Source organism: Oryctolagus cuniculus, chromosome 15 (genome assembly GCF_051225735.1).
Source record: "Oryctolagus cuniculus isolate XC-2025 breed Fujian yellow rabbit chromosome 15, ASM5122573v1, whole genome shotgun sequence".
Lineage (NCBI taxonomy): Eukaryota > Metazoa > Chordata > Mammalia > Lagomorpha > Leporidae > Oryctolagus > Oryctolagus cuniculus.
In genome coordinates this window covers 4,532,802-4,549,352 of record NC_142881.1, presented here as the reverse complement: position 1 = coordinate 4,549,352, position 16,551 = coordinate 4,532,802, and the positions used below count along the sequence as shown (strand labels likewise).

At 53.7% G+C, this 16,551-nt stretch overlaps 1 protein-coding gene across 2 annotated transcripts in view; it reads left to right on the top strand.

Moving 5' to 3' along the window:
* Nucleotides 1-16,551, top strand: part of DOCK1 (dedicator of cytokinesis 1) — a 493,657-nt gene that overhangs the window by 310,243 nt on the left and 166,863 nt on the right. For both annotated transcript variants that reach the window (XM_051833503.3, XM_008274844.5), the window contains exons 28-29: nucleotides 1,688-1,789; nucleotides 11,765-11,859. In XM_051833503.3, coding sequence (XP_051689463.3) covers nucleotides 1,688-1,789; nucleotides 11,765-11,859 — 197 coding nt within the window. The remainder of the gene's footprint in view (nucleotides 1-1,687; nucleotides 1,790-11,764; nucleotides 11,860-16,551) is intronic.

Below are 16,551 nucleotides of genomic sequence, written 5' to 3'. Positions count from 1 at the left end.
CCTGAGAGCCGGAGAGCGCTGATTTCACAGCCAGCGTTGCCATTTACTCCTTCAGAGGGTAGAACCAGTCAGCCTCAGTTTCTCTGCCTGTACAATGGGTGAAGAAGGAGATTCGTCCTGTGGTTGTCTCCAGGGTCTGGTGACCTCAGTGCAGTGCGCGAACACACGTGATGACATGTAGGCGATTGTCTAAGGGTGGCATCTCGTAATGCATGGCCGGGACACACAGGTGGCTGCTCCCAGCTCGGTGCAGTGCCATTTGAATGTGCACGCTTGTAAATGTCGTGCTGTCGCACCAATCCTCCCTCCAGTGTGGAACAAGTGTTGTTCCTGAACTCCACACCTTGGAATCTAAATCTCGGCAATTATCCGTCACGCACAAACAATGTATGTTTCTGGTCAAATGGAAGATACTGTGTTGTCGTTGTGGTATTTGTTTGGTTTGTGGAATGCACGCACACTACAGATATCAAACGGATTGGAGAAGTGTTGGACTTCAGCGCTTCTCTGCAGCGGGCATATCCCAAATTAACATAAAAGACACTTAGGCATTCAAATATATTGCTGGTAAAAGCGGAGTTAGTAAAAGCATGCAATTTGGGAGCTCATTTAATGGGGGAGAAGTAGGGACGTGTCGCAAAGTTTTGCCTCCTCCCATAATTTTACCAGAGTTGTACTCTTTTAATGAGAGAAAAATATATGTGTTAGGTTTCTAAAAGTGCCATTAATTGAGGGGGAGATATTTAAAAGCAGGGATGATGGCGTTAGCCAGAAGCAGTAGGAATGAGAAATGGCAGTGAATGGCAGTCCACTGAACGGGGCTGCTGAGCCCCTGGCCGCCCGGAGCCCACAGCGCCCGGCCGCCTGCAGCGGCCCTCTGTCGGGAGCCTTCCTTCTCCACGCTGGGTTTTGTTGGCTGCTTTCTTGTTTTCTTCCCTCGTTTCCTTTCCGCCTGGCTCTCCCTGGCAGGAGGCCTCCGCCGTCTCCCACTTGGCGTTCTGAGGAGCCAGGCTCGCTCTCCGGTCCTCCTGTAGCTGGAGAAGGAGAGCATCACTCACCACGGAGCCGGCGGGATCACCTCTGAGCTGGCCATGAGGGATCCGTCAGGTCTTCCGGAGAAAGATCTCTCTTCGCCGTGGCCCAAGGGGAAGGACTGTGCACACATCTTGCCTCAAAATAAGAATGACACGTTTCCCAAAAAGCACAGCATATAAATGGCTGTGATGTTCACCTGCCTTTCATTTTTTGTGTATTGAATGCAAAGACTTTGAAAGCTTGTTGCTGCAGGCTAGACAGCCTGGTTTTGGGAGATACCTAATGCAGTTAGGGAGAATGAAGCATAGCGCCCCGCCCCGCCCCACCACCACACACAGACACCCCACCCCCCACCCCACCACCACACACAGACACCCCACCACCACCACCACACACAGACACCCCCCCACCACCACCACACACAGACACCCCCACCCCCACCACCACACACAGACACACGGACAGAGCCCTGAGGCTGGCGGTAGCCAGTACCCATCCACTGGTCAGCCTTGGGTGGAGGGTGGCGGGACTCGGGGCATCCTGTGCAGGGTCCACGGTCTCCTGAGTTCTCAGTCTCAGAATCCTGAGTGACACCGTTTTTCCATGAGTGATGCCCCTCTCCGCCTAATCGTGTCATTCGATTGCTTTGCAGGGAAACTTCGTGGCCTGCATGACGGCGATTTTACGACAGATGGAAGATTACCACTATGCCCACTTGATCAAGACTTTTGGGAAAATGAGGACTGATGTGGTGGTGAGTGGCCGGCCGTGTTTTAAGGCTGGCGTTTTCCACGTGATGCTCACGTCGGTGTTCTCGTCCTGTGTACGATTTCTCACGAGAACTTGCCTGCTTGGCTCTGGCTGGCTTCAGAGACCAGCTGGGCGTCTACACTGTGGTGTGGTTGGTTAAGCAACTGGGCGGCCCTCGTCAGAGCCCTGGTTTGAATCCTGGTTGCTCTGCTTCTGATGCGGCTCCCTGCTGATGCACCTGGGAGAGCAGCAGAGGGTGGCTCGAGGGTGGGAGACCTGGATGGAGTTCCAGGCTCCTGCCTTCAGTCTGGCCCGGCTGTAGTCATTGTAGGCATTTTGGTAGTGAATTGGCTGGTGAAAGTTCTCCCCCTCTCTGTCACTCTGCCTTTCACATAAATAAACAGACGTAAGAGAAGCCACGTGGGAAGGTTTACTGTACCTTGTTTGTAATACCACGGGGCCCTGACTGACAGGCTCGCTCTGGTTCTCACCTGCACAGTAATGACTCAGGGCCCGGGTTTCTCCTCTCTGGTCTCAGTTTCCTTGCTTGGGCTTTGGGAAAATTGGAAGTTTGGAGCTGTGACCCATGATGGTCTCCCATTAACTCCTGTTCATTTATCGGTCGACTTTTTGAGAGCAGAAGCCAGAGAGACTTTTCGGCCTGAAATGGTACTCGTATTAATTAGCCGCAATCATGGAAGCTCATCAGCGTTTCTCCAAATAATTCTCTCGCCATCCTCAGTGAAACCATGATACAGCTTAATTAGGAAAAGTATAATAGAGGGAAACTTATCGCTTAGGCGCAGCCTCCCTGACGCCCTGAGGTCCTATCGCTGTATGGCGACTCTCCTTTGTGAGGCCGCGGCCACACTTGCTGGCTGGCTTCCTTAGGAGAAAGGGACTTGAACTTCTCGATTCATGGCTCCTGTGGAACACAGCAAACTCTGCCAGCGTTTCTAGGACGAGCTTTGTCGCACTTGCTAAGGCATGGGAGCAGAATGCCTTTATGACTTTCTTGAGGGACTATTGAAGACAGAGTTTTCTTATGGTTACCATAATATATCCATGTTTTAAAATTTATAGGCAGAATAAAAATGGATATTTCCCTTAAAATCATAGCAGTTTCCCATAAATAAAATGAAATTCAGGGAGCAAAAATGTATGTTTGTGTGTCCAAATGTGTCAATTTTTTTGAATATCAATGCTTGGTTGACAGTCACATTTACTCACATTGATGCCCCATGATTGTTTTAAAGAATGGCATAGTGAAATCATATTTTATACTCGTAGCATGAGAGGCCATAATTGAATATTAAGAATATGCCTGTTTTGGTCAGTGGAAATAGTAGTTATAGCTTGAAATTGGATGAACAATTCATAGATAACAGTCTAGGGTGAATAATAATTTTCAAAATTGGAAGAATTACCCATCCTGGAAAGATAGGACTCCAATTAATAGTTTGCCCTTTATCAGAACAGTCACGTGATCAGCGTCCATGCTCGCAAACTGTTAAAAGCATTGAATGTGAACTCTTACGCGTTGCAGTTGATAGGGAACGTCCTGTGTATCGTGAAAAGCGATTATGCGGAATGGTGCTTAAAAATCCTCGTAATGTGCTGAATTTCATGTGCCTGCCCTGACTCTCTGCTCAGAGCGGAGGATCAGATATTTGCTACGTGTTGTGGCCCTAATTTTTCAAGGATTTTTTTCCCTTAGACACAGCAGAAAATCAATTATTCTCAGACCATTTGATGTCCATCATAAAATGGCATTTGTGATTCTGATATCAGAAACTCATTCTGGGAGCATTGTAAGCCATTCTTATTGTTAATCTGTTGGAACCTTTGTAAAATGTGTTCCTGTCCATTAACTATACGTAGAGAATATTTGACTAGTTTTGTACTCTGAAAATATCAGAAAATAAAAGATCAATTTGCATGCAGTAATTGGAAGTTAATTAGTATTCCAATATGCAAACAGACTGAACCGTTCTCTCAAGATGAGTTCCCTCTAACAAGTACTGCTTTTACATTCTCACATTGAGCCCCTTTTTGGTTGGTTGAGTCATTCTGTACAAGACAGTTACTATCAACATCACAGTTACCTGCTGGCCGCCTCCCAGGTGGCCCCAGGAACCCCAGGATGGGAAGAGTCCAGCGCATGAGCAGAAAGACGGAGCCAGACAAGGAGACGAGAGGGTGTGCTCATCCCAAGCCTCCCGTCTCCTCAGGACCTGAGCCGTGAGGGATCTTCAGACCCTGCTGGCCCGCGGATGCTCGTCTGCTGGTGCCATGCATGAGACTGGTACCAAGAACAGAAGCAGAGGACTGGCCCAGGGTCTCCATGGTCACAAGGAAGGATCAGGAGGACCCTGGGCCTCCAAGGGGACTGTTATCCCAACGCTTGTCACAAAATCCCACTAAATGGCTTGGGAAGAACACACATGGCCTTTCTGTACAAAACTATGAGCAGGTGCCGGGGGAGCTCTCCCACCCACCCAGTCCTCTTGCGCCAGCTGGGCGTCCCAGCCTTCAGGTCAGTTTCTCATCCCTCCAACGGGGTGCTGACCTCAAGTCTGGGTTTCCCCTACTTCTGACCAATGGGCTATGCACAGAATTCCTATGACCCCTCCTTAGGGCCTGTGATTGGCTAGAGGGGCTCACAGGACTCGAGCAAACATGTTTCCTGCTTTGCTATAAGGGAAGTGACTCAGAATCGGCCATAATGGAAGAGCTGCGCCGGGCAGGCATGGGCGGATGGGGAGCGTGGAACTTCCATGTCCCTCCAGGTGAACCCTGGCAGCACGTCCACCTGCTCAGCCACCCAGAGACTCATCGAGCATGGCTCACGGACTCGTCCAGAGCGTTGTCTCCTTCTTCTCCCCAAGGGGTGTGTGGCGGGCGGACTGTGGCTCTGAGCCTCTGGTGGTCTTTCTGAAACCAGCCCCACTGGGTCACCTCCTTGGCATAAGGCGCAGCGTGACCACCAGGAGCCCGTTACGCATGAAAGACGCTCCTGCCACACAGCAGCTTCCAAGGGCTCTTGGGGCCTGGGTCCCTGGAGCCTGGGGCATTTCTGACCTTGCGAAGACGGCTCTGGTGATGGACTTGGCGGGCAAGCAGGTGTCCAGCAGCGCAGGGAGAGCCGTGCCTGGGGCTCGAGGTTGACTGGGTGTGGGATACAGGGCAGGGGAACGTGGAGGGAGCCCCGGGAACCAACCCCTGGCCTTCCTGAGGCGGCCTGCAGGTCCTGTGGCCTCGTGCACTCCCACTCTCCCCACGGTAACTCGGGAGGAGGCAGAGTCCGGCGGGTGTTCCAGGCCCTCTCCCGGGAAGACCCTGCCGGCCTCATGCAGCCTCAGCCCCTCCCCTCCTGGAGCTCCTTTCTGACAGCTGCCCTGGTCTCACCCACTGGGCACCCCTGGGTGGCCCCTTTAACCTTGTCCATCTCGCAGCTGGGCATCAGCACATGCTGGGGTGGCTCAGAGGACGCTCTGCTCTGAGGCCTCATGCTCTGAGTCCAGCAGAAGCCACCTCCGGGCGGGCGGTTTGCCAGCCCTGTCGTGTGCGCGTCATTGTGGGTGGGATGAGGAGCCAGCTGGTTCCTCGTGACCGTTTCCCAGTGAGGCAGTTTTCGTGAGGGTGATCCGCTGACCTTGAACCTGGGGGTGCACAGCCTTGCACGGGGAGTTCACATGGCCCCCTCCCGTCAGCAGGGGTGGCACCAGCAGAAGGCCCTGCTCTCATAGCCACCTTGGAGAGGATCACAGCGGGGCAGAGCCGTTCCAGTGAACCCAAATCAGTGCTGCACCAGACGGGCCCTCGTGCAGCACGCAGACGAGACCTTCGGCATGAGGGAGACCCTGGCGGGATAGCGCGTGCGGAGGGAAGAGGGAGGTGCCCCTGCCTCTCATGCTCTCAAGGGGCTCCTGTGGGCGGGGCCCCTAAGGGCTGAGCCTTCAAACCACACGGGACCCCCTTGTTGGCTGAGCTCTGAAGCAGTGTTGTTTTCGACTTATCATCCATGTGCTGTTGTTTCTCCCTTAATTAAAAAAAATGTGTATTTTTGAAGCACTGCTTTTTGGAGCATCCTTTGCATTTAGGGCTCATTGCGGGGTCCCTTGAGCTAGAAAGGGGAACGTGCAGGCCTGTGCCCCCTTCCTCAGCTCTGCTGCCCTCATCCTGCAGGAGCACAGCACGAGACCAGGATTCTGGGTGGGATGAGTCTGCCCTTGCTCGGGTTGGACCAGTGTTCCTTGTACTCTTTTCCATAACTGTTCATCACCAGACGTTTCCAACATCCAGGGAGGCTGAAGGAAAAGCACAGGCCGCTGTGCTAGGACTCGGATTGTCAGTCGTGGGCACTTGGATCTCTTCACTTCCTCCACGGAGCTCTGTGTCTCCCACTGCAGATCCCTTACAGTGCGAGACCTTGGGGTGCTGCTCCCCCAAGTGCCTCAGCAACTGTCTTTTAAAAATGAAGACATTTGGGGCTGGTGCTGTTGCGTAGTGGGCAAAGCCGCTGCCTTCGGAGCCAGCATCCCCTATGGGCACTGGTACAAGTCCCAGCTGCTCCACTTCTGATCCAGCTCCCTGCTAATGTGCCTGGGAAAGCAGTAGAGGATGGCCCAGGTGCTTGGGTCCCTGCGCCATGTAGGAGACCCAGAAGAAGCTGCTGTTTCCTGGCTTCTGATCGACCCAGCTCTGGCTGTTGAAGCCATTTGGGGAGTGAACCAGCATATGAAAGTTTCTCTCTCTCTGTAGCTCTGCCTTTCAAATAAATAAAACAAAAAGAAAAATGAAGACATTCTCCAGTGGTCTTTTACTTTTACTTATTTAACTTTGGAGATCACATTTTTAATTTACATGATATTCAAAGGGTAATGACGCTGCTAAATAAAGAATTTGACAAAGAGAAGTAAGACCATAGCCCAGCAGGAAAATAGGCAAGGGCTGTGACAGTAATCAGATGAAAAGATGTTCAACTTCACTCATAGAAAGTAAATTTTAAAATAGTCACAAAGTCATTAAAACTATAGTACTTTTTAAAAAATATTTATTTATTTGAGAGGTAGAGTTATAGACAGAGAGAGAAGTCTTCCATCCACTGGTTCACTCCCCAATAGCTGCAATGGCCAGAGCTTGGCTGATCTGAAGCCAGGAGCCAGGAGCTTCTTCCTGGTCTCCCACGTGGGTGCAGGAGCCCAAGCACTTGGGCCATCCTCCACTGCTTTCCTAGGCCACAGCAGAGAGCTGGATCAGAAGAGGAGCAGCCGGGACATGAACTGGTGCCCTTGTGGATGCTGCAGGCAGAGGCTTAGCCCAGTACAGAGCACCGGCCCACGTACTTTTTAAAGTGTACTTAGTTTTCATTTATTACAAAAGCAGGGAGACAGAGAGACAGAGATCTTCCATCCACCGGTTCACTCCCAAATGCCCCCAACAACTGGGGCTAGGCCAGACTAATGCCAGGAAGCAGGACCTCAGTGGGCATCTCCTTCATGGGTGGCTGGGAGCCCAGTAGCTGAACCATCACCTGCTGCCTCCCAGGGTGCAGATTAGCAGGAGGATGTGATGAAAGCGGAGCCGGAACTGGAGCCCAGCTCTGCGGTGTAGGGTGCAGGGTCTCAAACACCCGCCCCTCCAAGGCCTCTCACTCCTTCAGTACTGGAGCCCAGCACTGCGGTGTAGGGTGCAGGTCCCAACACCCGCCCCTCCAAGGCCTCTCACTCCTCCAGGACTGGAGCCCAGCACTGCGGTGTAGGGTGCAGGGTCCCAACTACCCGCCCCTCAAAGGCCTCTCACTCCTCCAGCACTGGAGCTCAGCACTGCGGTGCAGGGTGCAGGGTCCCAACTACCCGCCCCTCCAAGGCCTCTCACTCCTCCAGCACTGGAGCCCAGCACTGTGGTGTCGGGTGCAGGGTCCCAACAACCCGCCCCTCCAAGGCCTCTCACTCCGCCAGGACTGGAGCCTAGCTCTGCGGTGCAGGGTGCAGGGTCCCAACCACCCCTTGGAGAGGCCCCTCCAAGGCCTCTCGCTCTGCGGGAAGACAGCACCCACCCCCTCAGATTTGCTTTTGTGTTTCTTCGTCCTTCCCAAACTTCCAGCCTTCTCATTAGGGGTTCCCTCAAATTGGAGCCCGCTCCAGAGTCTCCCATTGTGTTTGATTGTCTTCTGTCTTTTGTCTCTTGCTTTTTGTAGAAAAAGACCATCACCTCTTCCGTTTAGTTTCTCTTCATGGCTCGTATTTTTATGTTTTTTGAAGAGAGCAAGTTTTCTGTTCTGAGTTTGTTGAGTGCTGCCTTATCACACCTTCCAACTAGATTCTCTGTCTCCTCCCCTCCCCCCACCCCGTCCCATGTGCTGTCAGTGGACGCTTGACCTAAAATTCAAGGACAACTTCTGGGCGAGCATGTTTCAGAGTTGCTGCCGAGTGCTCCCAGGGCACCCCTTCGGGAGGCTGGGGGTGTCACACTGGCCCACAGCTGGTGATGCGACAGTGCTGGGTGACTGCCTACAGGGTGGTACCGCCCGCCCTCTCCATTATGCAGACCCCTGCAGTTATCGCGTGATCTTTGGGTGAATCTTTGACATCCACAAAATCATTGGATGGTTTCTTAGTTTCTGGTTTCTGTAATGAAATACCTGAGATAGACTGACTTTATAGAGAAACGAGGTGGGGGCCGGTGCTGAGCCATAGCAGGTTAAGCCTCCCCCTGTGGCATCGGCATCCCATGTGGGTACAGCTTGTGTCCAGGCTGCATCTGTTCCCATGCAGCTCTCGGCTAATGACCCAGGAAAGCGGTGGAGGATGGTCCTAGTGCTTGGGCCCCTGCACCCACATGGGAGACCTGGAAGAGGCTCTTGGCTTCTGACTTTGGATTGGCCAGCAGATGGAAGACCTCTCTGTCTGTCTCTGATTATCAAATAAATCTAAGGAAGGAAGGAAGGAAGGAGTGGGATAGGCACTTGGCCTAGTGGTTTGGATGCCCGTGTCCCACATCAGAGTTCCTGAGGTCAATCCAGCTCCAGCCCTGACTCCAGCTTCCTGCTAATACCCTGGGTGGCAGCAGTGACAGCTTGGACAACTGCGTTCCTTCTACTCGTGGGAGACTTGGGTTAAGTGCTCACATCCTGGCTTCAGCTCTGGTTAGGGGCTTTCGTGAGCAGTTGGGGAGTGAACCAACAGACGGGAGCTCACTCTGTCACTCACCCTCTCTGGCTCTCAACTAATTTTTTTTTTTTTTAATTAGAAAAGTGATTAACTTTCCTCACAGTTTTGGAGGCCCAAGGGCGTGGCACTGGCATTGGCTCAGGTCTGGGCACATCGCAGCTGATGGTCCTGCAGGGGGTGCGTCAGGGAAGAAGGGTCAAATCTCAAAGCAGACCAGGGCACCAGGGGAAATACCAAAATCTCTCCTGCAGGCCATGCCCCCAGTTGACCTCCTAGGCCCTGCTTCTCAGAGATCCCGACTTCCCCCAGAGCACCATGCTGGGACCAAACTCCCAACACAGGAGCCTTCATGAGGACAGAAAAGCACACCCAGGGCCCAGCTGCGTGAAAACCTGCTGATGGCCTTGTCTGTAACCACTAGTCCTCTGGCATGGCAGAATCCTGGCTCCCTGATCTCCAGGCTCAAGAGACTTTGTCCCAAGAGCATTGAGAAGCCATCGTGGAGACGGGTGAAGTGTTGGGCTGGGGAAGTGGTGGTGCCTTGACCAGCTTGGCTGTGTGATAGGAGCACTCTGGGCACAGGCACATGTGCCCTGTCACAGTTCAGCTGCGAAGGTTTGACATGTGTTCGCAAGGGTAGGGTAGGGATGGCAGGAAGCAGGTGGGTTTAGGAAGATGTTTCTCTTTGGCAACACTGGCGGTCATCGTTAGGGCTGCCACTGGTGATATAGGGGTTCCGTGATAAAGTAACAGCAGTGCATGGGCATGGAGAGATGACCTTGTCACAGGGTGTCCCTTGTTGATCTGGACGCCCCGGGCGACCCTGATCTGGCCAGGCCCCTCAGCATCCTGGCACGTACGGCTGTGAGGACACCAGCCCGGCTGTGGAGCTGTGCAGCCGGGCTAGGAAGCTTCCCGGAGCCTTGCCGTCTCCCGCTATCTGCAGTGTTCTGTGTGATCAGCAAAGTGCCCACGTCTAACAGCCGAGCCATACTAATGAAGGAGGAGAAAAGGAGCGGGGAAAACAGGCGTCTCTTCCAGAATCATAAAAACCAGACCCTGGGTCTCGATTATTAGGCATTGAGGAGCGATCAGCGAGGAAGCCAGCAATTTCATGCAAAGAGATGTGGCGAAATTATAGCACTCAGCCGGCAAAACATGCAACCTGGTCATTAAAACGGGAAACACTTGACAAAGTGGGGAAACTCAGTAGAGAAATATGGATTTCAGTCATTGAACTGGAGAAGGCGGCCGCTCGCTCTTGTCGGGGGCGTCCAGATGCTCCTGCCTCCGAGCTCTGGCTCACGGAGCACCTGCCGCGTGGAGGTTTGGGGCACCTGGCCGGGCTTGGCCCAGGCCCTCGCCTCTCTGGGCTGGAGGCTTCTGCTGAAATCCAGAGGCTGTGCCTGGCTGAGCCCTGGCTGAGGCCACAGAGAAGGCGTCCTCGCCTTGCTGCTGTGATCCACTCTCGCTTGTGCCTCTTGCCAGGAGGTTCTGCTGTGGAACTTGGTCCTGGGAATTGTTTTCCTGGCTGCTTAAATTCTGCTCAGCACCTTGGCCTTCACAGCCATTGCACCTCATTATGATTCAGTAGATTATATAAATGAGAACTATCCACGCGCTTGGCAATCTCTGGCCAGGGCCTCATTTTTCTAACGCCATTCTCTGTTGCCTTTCCCCTCCCACGCCAGGTCTGAGCAAACATCAAGCCAGGCATGGGTGCTGCTCTCAGGATAACGACCTGCCCTGTTCGGGTTCGCTCAGAACCAGGGGCAGCTGGAAAGCCCCCAGGAAACGGGGACCCCTTCCTGATGCCACGGTTATTTGTGTCAGCCTGGAAGCAGGGTGGTGCCACAGGGCACCTGCAAGACATCAGCAGGACCATTGAGTAGAACTGGGGTTGTGGCAGCTGCAAGGAGGACTTTGGCAAAGCAGTCACAGCTCACATGGCTCATTGCATGCTGGGTATGTGCACACAGTGCAGAAATCCTGTTCCAGCCTTTTGTTTGTTAAATAGCCTAAGGCTGGCGCCGCGGCTCACTTGGCTAATCCTCTGCCTGCAGCGCCGGCACCCCAGGTTCTAGCCCCTGTTGTGGCGCCGGATTCTGTCCCAGTTGCTCCTCTTCCAGTCCAGCTCTCTGCTGTGGCCCGGGAGGGCAGTGGAGGGTGGCCCAAGTGCTTGGGCCCTGCACCCGCATGGGAGACCAGGAGGAAGCACCTGGCTCCTGGCTTCTGATCGGTGCAGTGCGCTGGCTGTGGCAGCCACTTGAGGGGTGAACCAATGGAAGGAAGACCTTTCTCTCTGTCTCTCTCTCTCTCTCACTGTCTAACTCTGCCTGTCAAAAATAAATAAATAAATAGCCTAAGAAGAATGGTGGGTAATCATATCCCATACTCAACCTTATAAGGACTGTTTGCAATGAAAAACAGATTTGGAGACAATGTAGGAAGCTGCCACAACCTGCCTATTATGTTTGTAAAATCACATTTTCCTGCATGCAGAAAGGGTGTGAAACGTGTCTTTGTAACCCTTGGGATCGACTTGCTGTGAGTATTCGAGAGACGTGCCCAGGGAACATTTCAGAATGCATCTTTGAAAAAGCCGTCTCAGACGGAAAGCGCCCAGATAAACAGAAAGATAGAACCAGTACACAGCTGCTCGGAGATACATCTTCATTAGTTTTTAGAATGTTTTCATTCAGCTCAAAAAATGGGGTCTCTTATCATTTAATGCCTGCGTTCGGGGTTGGGGCAGACGCGTCGGTTTGCTGGCGGCTGTTTCAGAGTTTGGTTTTTCCTTTCAGGATTTCCTGATGGAGACATTCATCATGTTTAAGAACCTCATTGGGAAGAACGTCTACCCTTTCGACTGGGTGATCATGAATATGATGCAGAATAAGTGAGTACAAGGGGCCGAGCGCTCACCTTCCACCTGGGCCCACGCCGCGTCGGGGGAGCGGGGCTGTGGCTGCCTGCCCCGTGTCCCCGCTTCTGTGGGGCCGATTGGGAGAGAGTGGGCATTTCTGTACACCCGCGCGGGCCTCTGGCCCTGGGGAATTGGACTCTGCCCTGATTCGGCCTGAGCCTGTGTGCCCTCACACATTGTCGGGGCAGCGAAGGCTCTGCTGTCAATTGGACATCTCGTTTTAAGCATACGCTTGTGTTAGCCAACGTGGTCCATGCTTCTAAGCCAGGCTTTTGAACGGTGCTTGCATTTCACATATTTCAGACTTTCTTTTTCTTAAAAAATTAGGCGTATTTTCTCCAGACTTTATTAAATATTAAGCTAGTGCCGTGTTTAGCCTCTCCCCGTGAGGGCTTTTGGTTAATATTCTAGCACTTCTGAGTTGCAGGGATGAGCGTGGAGATCCCCAGCCCCCGGGATGCATTGAGAGGAGATCTCCCTGACCTCTTTTTTCTCACTGCAATTGTGATGGAGATAACTGTAGATTCAGATGCGGCCGTGAGGAGTAATGCTGAAACTCCTTGTGTACACGTTTACCAGTTTCCCTAGACGATGGCATTTTGTGACATTCTTGAATCATCTGTCACCGCCAGGCAGTGGGCGGCGACACCGTTCACGGATGGTGTTCCGGTTTTCCTGGCTTGGCGTGGAGGAGTTCGGGTCCGTGTCTGCTTCTGCACAGTTCTGTCACACGCATGTGTTCCCGTGTCCATCTCTGCGGCCAGTCGGGTGCCTCCGTCACCACGGTCGTTCCCCTCGTGGCCCATGTCGGCCCTCCCCGCAGCCGCTCTTGTGTTCTCCTTTGCCAAACTGCACGATGTTAGAAACGTCACAGGCAAACAGGCGTGTAGTATCAGACCCTGGGTGTGGGGAGCAATCCGGACTAGACTGAGTTACTGGAATTAAGACTTATTCTATGCATCTGCTCTCCCACAATATGGCGCTGGGAGAGAAGTAAACAGCTTCCGCACAGCTGCCTCCAGTTCAACCAATAAACTGTAGGACTTGCTCCTGATTGGAGAGCAGCGTACTCGGCATGTGGGCAGCCGAGTTAGGATTGGCGGAGGAGGACTATAAAGGAGGAGAGAGACGGCATGCACCAGGAACATCTAAGGGGAACATCTGAGGGAATGCTTGTGCAGCCCCCAGAGAGCCGGCCGGCGGTGTGCCGCTCCCCTGCGGAAGTGGGGAATGTGGCCAGGGGGAACTGCCCTTCCATGGAGGTGGAAGGGATAGTAGCCAGCCCGGGAAGAACCAGCAGCAAACCCGGGGAGGGCCGAGCAGACGAAAGAACAGCGCAGGGTCTTGTGTCGTTCCCCCACGAAGACGGGGAGCAACATAATGGTGCCGTGACTCGGATAGGAAACCTAGGACGGATAGGAAACCTAGGAGGGAAGAAACGGGAAGAAGCAGGAAAATATCGGAGAGAGAGACTAGCAAACAGCCTAGGGAAAAGCCAGACGATAAAGGTGCCGGAAGGAGCTATTGAAAGCCTAGGCATAGACTCGGATACGGACTACGGGGGGGAAGCTGGGAGAAATCTCTAAGGTCGAAAGCGAAAGTGAAAGCTAGAACAAACAGACTCGGACGCGGACTGTGGGGAGAGGCCAGGAGAAATGAGGGAGGAATATCGTTGGAGGAAAGTTTGGGGAAACATACCGGGTAGAGAAAAATGTTAGGGAAATTGAAGCCGCGGGGGGCAGGCCAAGGCGGAAACGAAAGCCACTTTGGGATTCTCAAGTTAGCCCGGGAATAGGGGGCGAAAAGTTGAAACCAGAAGCTGAAACGTAAGCCAGATTGGGATCCGTCTGATTAGCCCGGGGAGCAAAGGACGGGAAGCCAAACCGTGGGGCGGAGATGTAAGCTGGGTTGAATTCGCCAGGCTAGCCCGGGGAACTTAGATTGAATGCTAGTGGCGGACACGTAAGCTACGCTGTGTGACTCGCGGAGGCTGCCGCGCGCAGACAGAGCGTGCGGGGCTCAAGTACATAGGGAACGCGGGGCTGGCGCGAGGCCGTGGTTCAGACGCGAAAGGGTTAAGTGCGAGACCGCGGAGTGTGCGCACAAAGCCGAACCGCGCAGATGAGAGAGGCGCGGGCTGAAGCGGCTCAGAGCCGGCGAGGCGCCGAGAAGCAGCCTCGGGGCGGAGCCTGCCGGCAGGGCGAGGCGCCAGGAAGCCGCAGGGATAAGAGAAACAGAAGTTTAGAAGTAAGATGAGAGAAATAGGAATGCTGGAAGATAGAAGTAAAATGGGAGAAATAGGAATGCCCGGAGATAGAGAAATAGAGAAATAGAAAGGCCTCCCCACAACATGGCAATGAGAGAGCTTGGATTCGGTCTGCCTGATTAAGTGAGGCGATGAGCACCTGCGGCGGCTAGCAGCTTATGCACCGCAGGTCACCGAAGACAGGCACGAATTAACATCAGTAAGGCCTCCCCACAATACAACAATTAGGAGGCTTGGATTCGGTCTGCCTGATTAAGGCGGTAAGCACCAGCAAGCAGCTCGACCAGAGTATGAGCTGCAGGTCACCGAAGATAGGCACGAACCAACACTAATAAGTCTCCCCCACAATACGGCAATGAGAAAGCTTGGATTCGGTCTGCCTGATTAAGGCGGTAAGCGCCAGCGGGCGGCTCGACCAGAGCATGCGCTGCAGGGCACCGAACACAGGCACGCATCAGCGCCTAAAAACCTCCTCACAACATGGCGAAGAGAGGACCCGGATTCGGTTTGCCTGATTGATAGGACTTGTAAGAACCTGTGGCAACTCTAGCAAGCAGAGCAGAGTGTGTGCCACGGGGCACCGAAGACAGGCGCGTGTCAACGCCAAAAAATAAAAAGAAAGGGGGATCTGTGGGGAGCAACTCGGACTAGACTGAGTTACTGGAATTAAGACTTATTCTATGCATCTGCTCTCCCACAATATGGCGCTGGGAGAGAAGTAAACAGCTTCCGCACAGCTGCCTCCAGTTCAACCAATAAACTGTAGGACTTGCTCCTGATTGGAGAGCAGCGTACTCGGCATGTGGGCAGCCGAGTTAGGATTGGCGGAGGAGGACTATAAAGGAGGAGAGAGACGGCATGCACCAGGAACATCTAAGGGGAACATCTGAGGGAATGCCTGTGCAGCCCCCAGAGAGCCGGCCGGCGGTGTGCCGCTCCCCTGCGGAAGTGGGGAATGTGGCCAGGGGGAACTGCCCTTCCATGGAGGTGGAAGGGATAGTAGCCAGCCCGGGAAGAACCAGCAGCAAATCCGGGGAGGGCTGAGCAGACAAAAGAACAGCACAGGGTCTTGTGTCGTTCCCCCACGAAGACGGGGAGCGACACCTGGGGCTGGCTTTCTTCCGTCAGCTGGGGTCCTTGCTCGGGAGGGATCGAGGCCATGGCGCGTGTCTTCTGTCCGTCCCTGGGGTGATGTGAACCCTGCTGGACCACCGTGCGTTTGACCGTCTCCTTGCTGAAGTGTGGTCTGAGCTGGGGACTGGACAAAGCTGCCGTCAGCTTCCATGTGTAGGTGTTTCTGGGAACCTGCATCTGCATTTCCGAGGCATGGATGTGCGAGGGTGCGCGTGATGGGTCGCATGGTGACCACACACTTCCTTTAAAGGAGCTGCCCCACTGTGTGTGTACCGTTCCACGTCCCCTCCCGCGATGTGCGGTGGATCCAGGTTTCCTCCTCTGGCCTTTGCTGCAAGCACCGTTTTTCATTTTAGTTATTCTGCTAGGTGTGTGGTGTATTCCCTGGTGGTGTTACTTTGGGTTTTCCCTGTGGCTTTGCCTCTTTTTAGTGCCTTTTGTCCACCTCATGGACAAACCACAGCAGTGGTGACCTCTGCCTTGGCGTCTCCTGGGCACTCCAGGGGCAGAATTGGCCTTTGTTCATAGGGGGATGTTTCCCTACAGGCTTAAGTACAGCGGAGCGTCGTGCATCTCACGTCAGATGGTGCTGTCCCCAAAACCTTTGTCCGCATTCGCAATGTGCAGAGGCCCAGGCGGCCAGTCCCTGCCATGGGCAGAGCCCTGAGCTGGCCTCTGTGGCCATCCCTGCCACGACAGAGCCTTGAGCTGGCCTCTGCTTCTCATCCACCTTTCACTTGCTGAGCCCCCTTGCACAGGGGACCCTTGGTATCTGAGTCCTCATGCAGAAATGAGGGCCTTCACAGCAAGTGCTGGGATTCCCCTCCTTTTCCTGTGAGGATTAGCCTTGGTGATGGGCAACTTAGAGTTATTCTGAAGAGCTGCAGTGTTGGGGCTTGTTTTGCACATCACGAGAACCAATCAGCAGCAATAACAAAACCCCCACACTGTCCTGGAACCAGAGATCTCGTCCCATCTCCCATCGCTGATCAGGAGTGAGGCGGCTACACACACGGGGATCTGGGTTCCGTGGCCGCCCACATGGACACTGCCTCCTGGCTCTCCCTAGCAGAGCTGCCTTGTCCTGGTGGTGGCCCGTGCATTCAACACCCCTGGGTGGGCCTGCTCCAGCAAAGGCTGTGTGTGTCGGCCCCCTGAAGTCCTTTCTCACCGTGGTCCTGCTCACTGGGTCCCCACCAAAGGAAACTGTCACTCCAAGGAGGACACAGTCAGGTCACTGCCTTATTTGCATGGTGGTTGGGAGG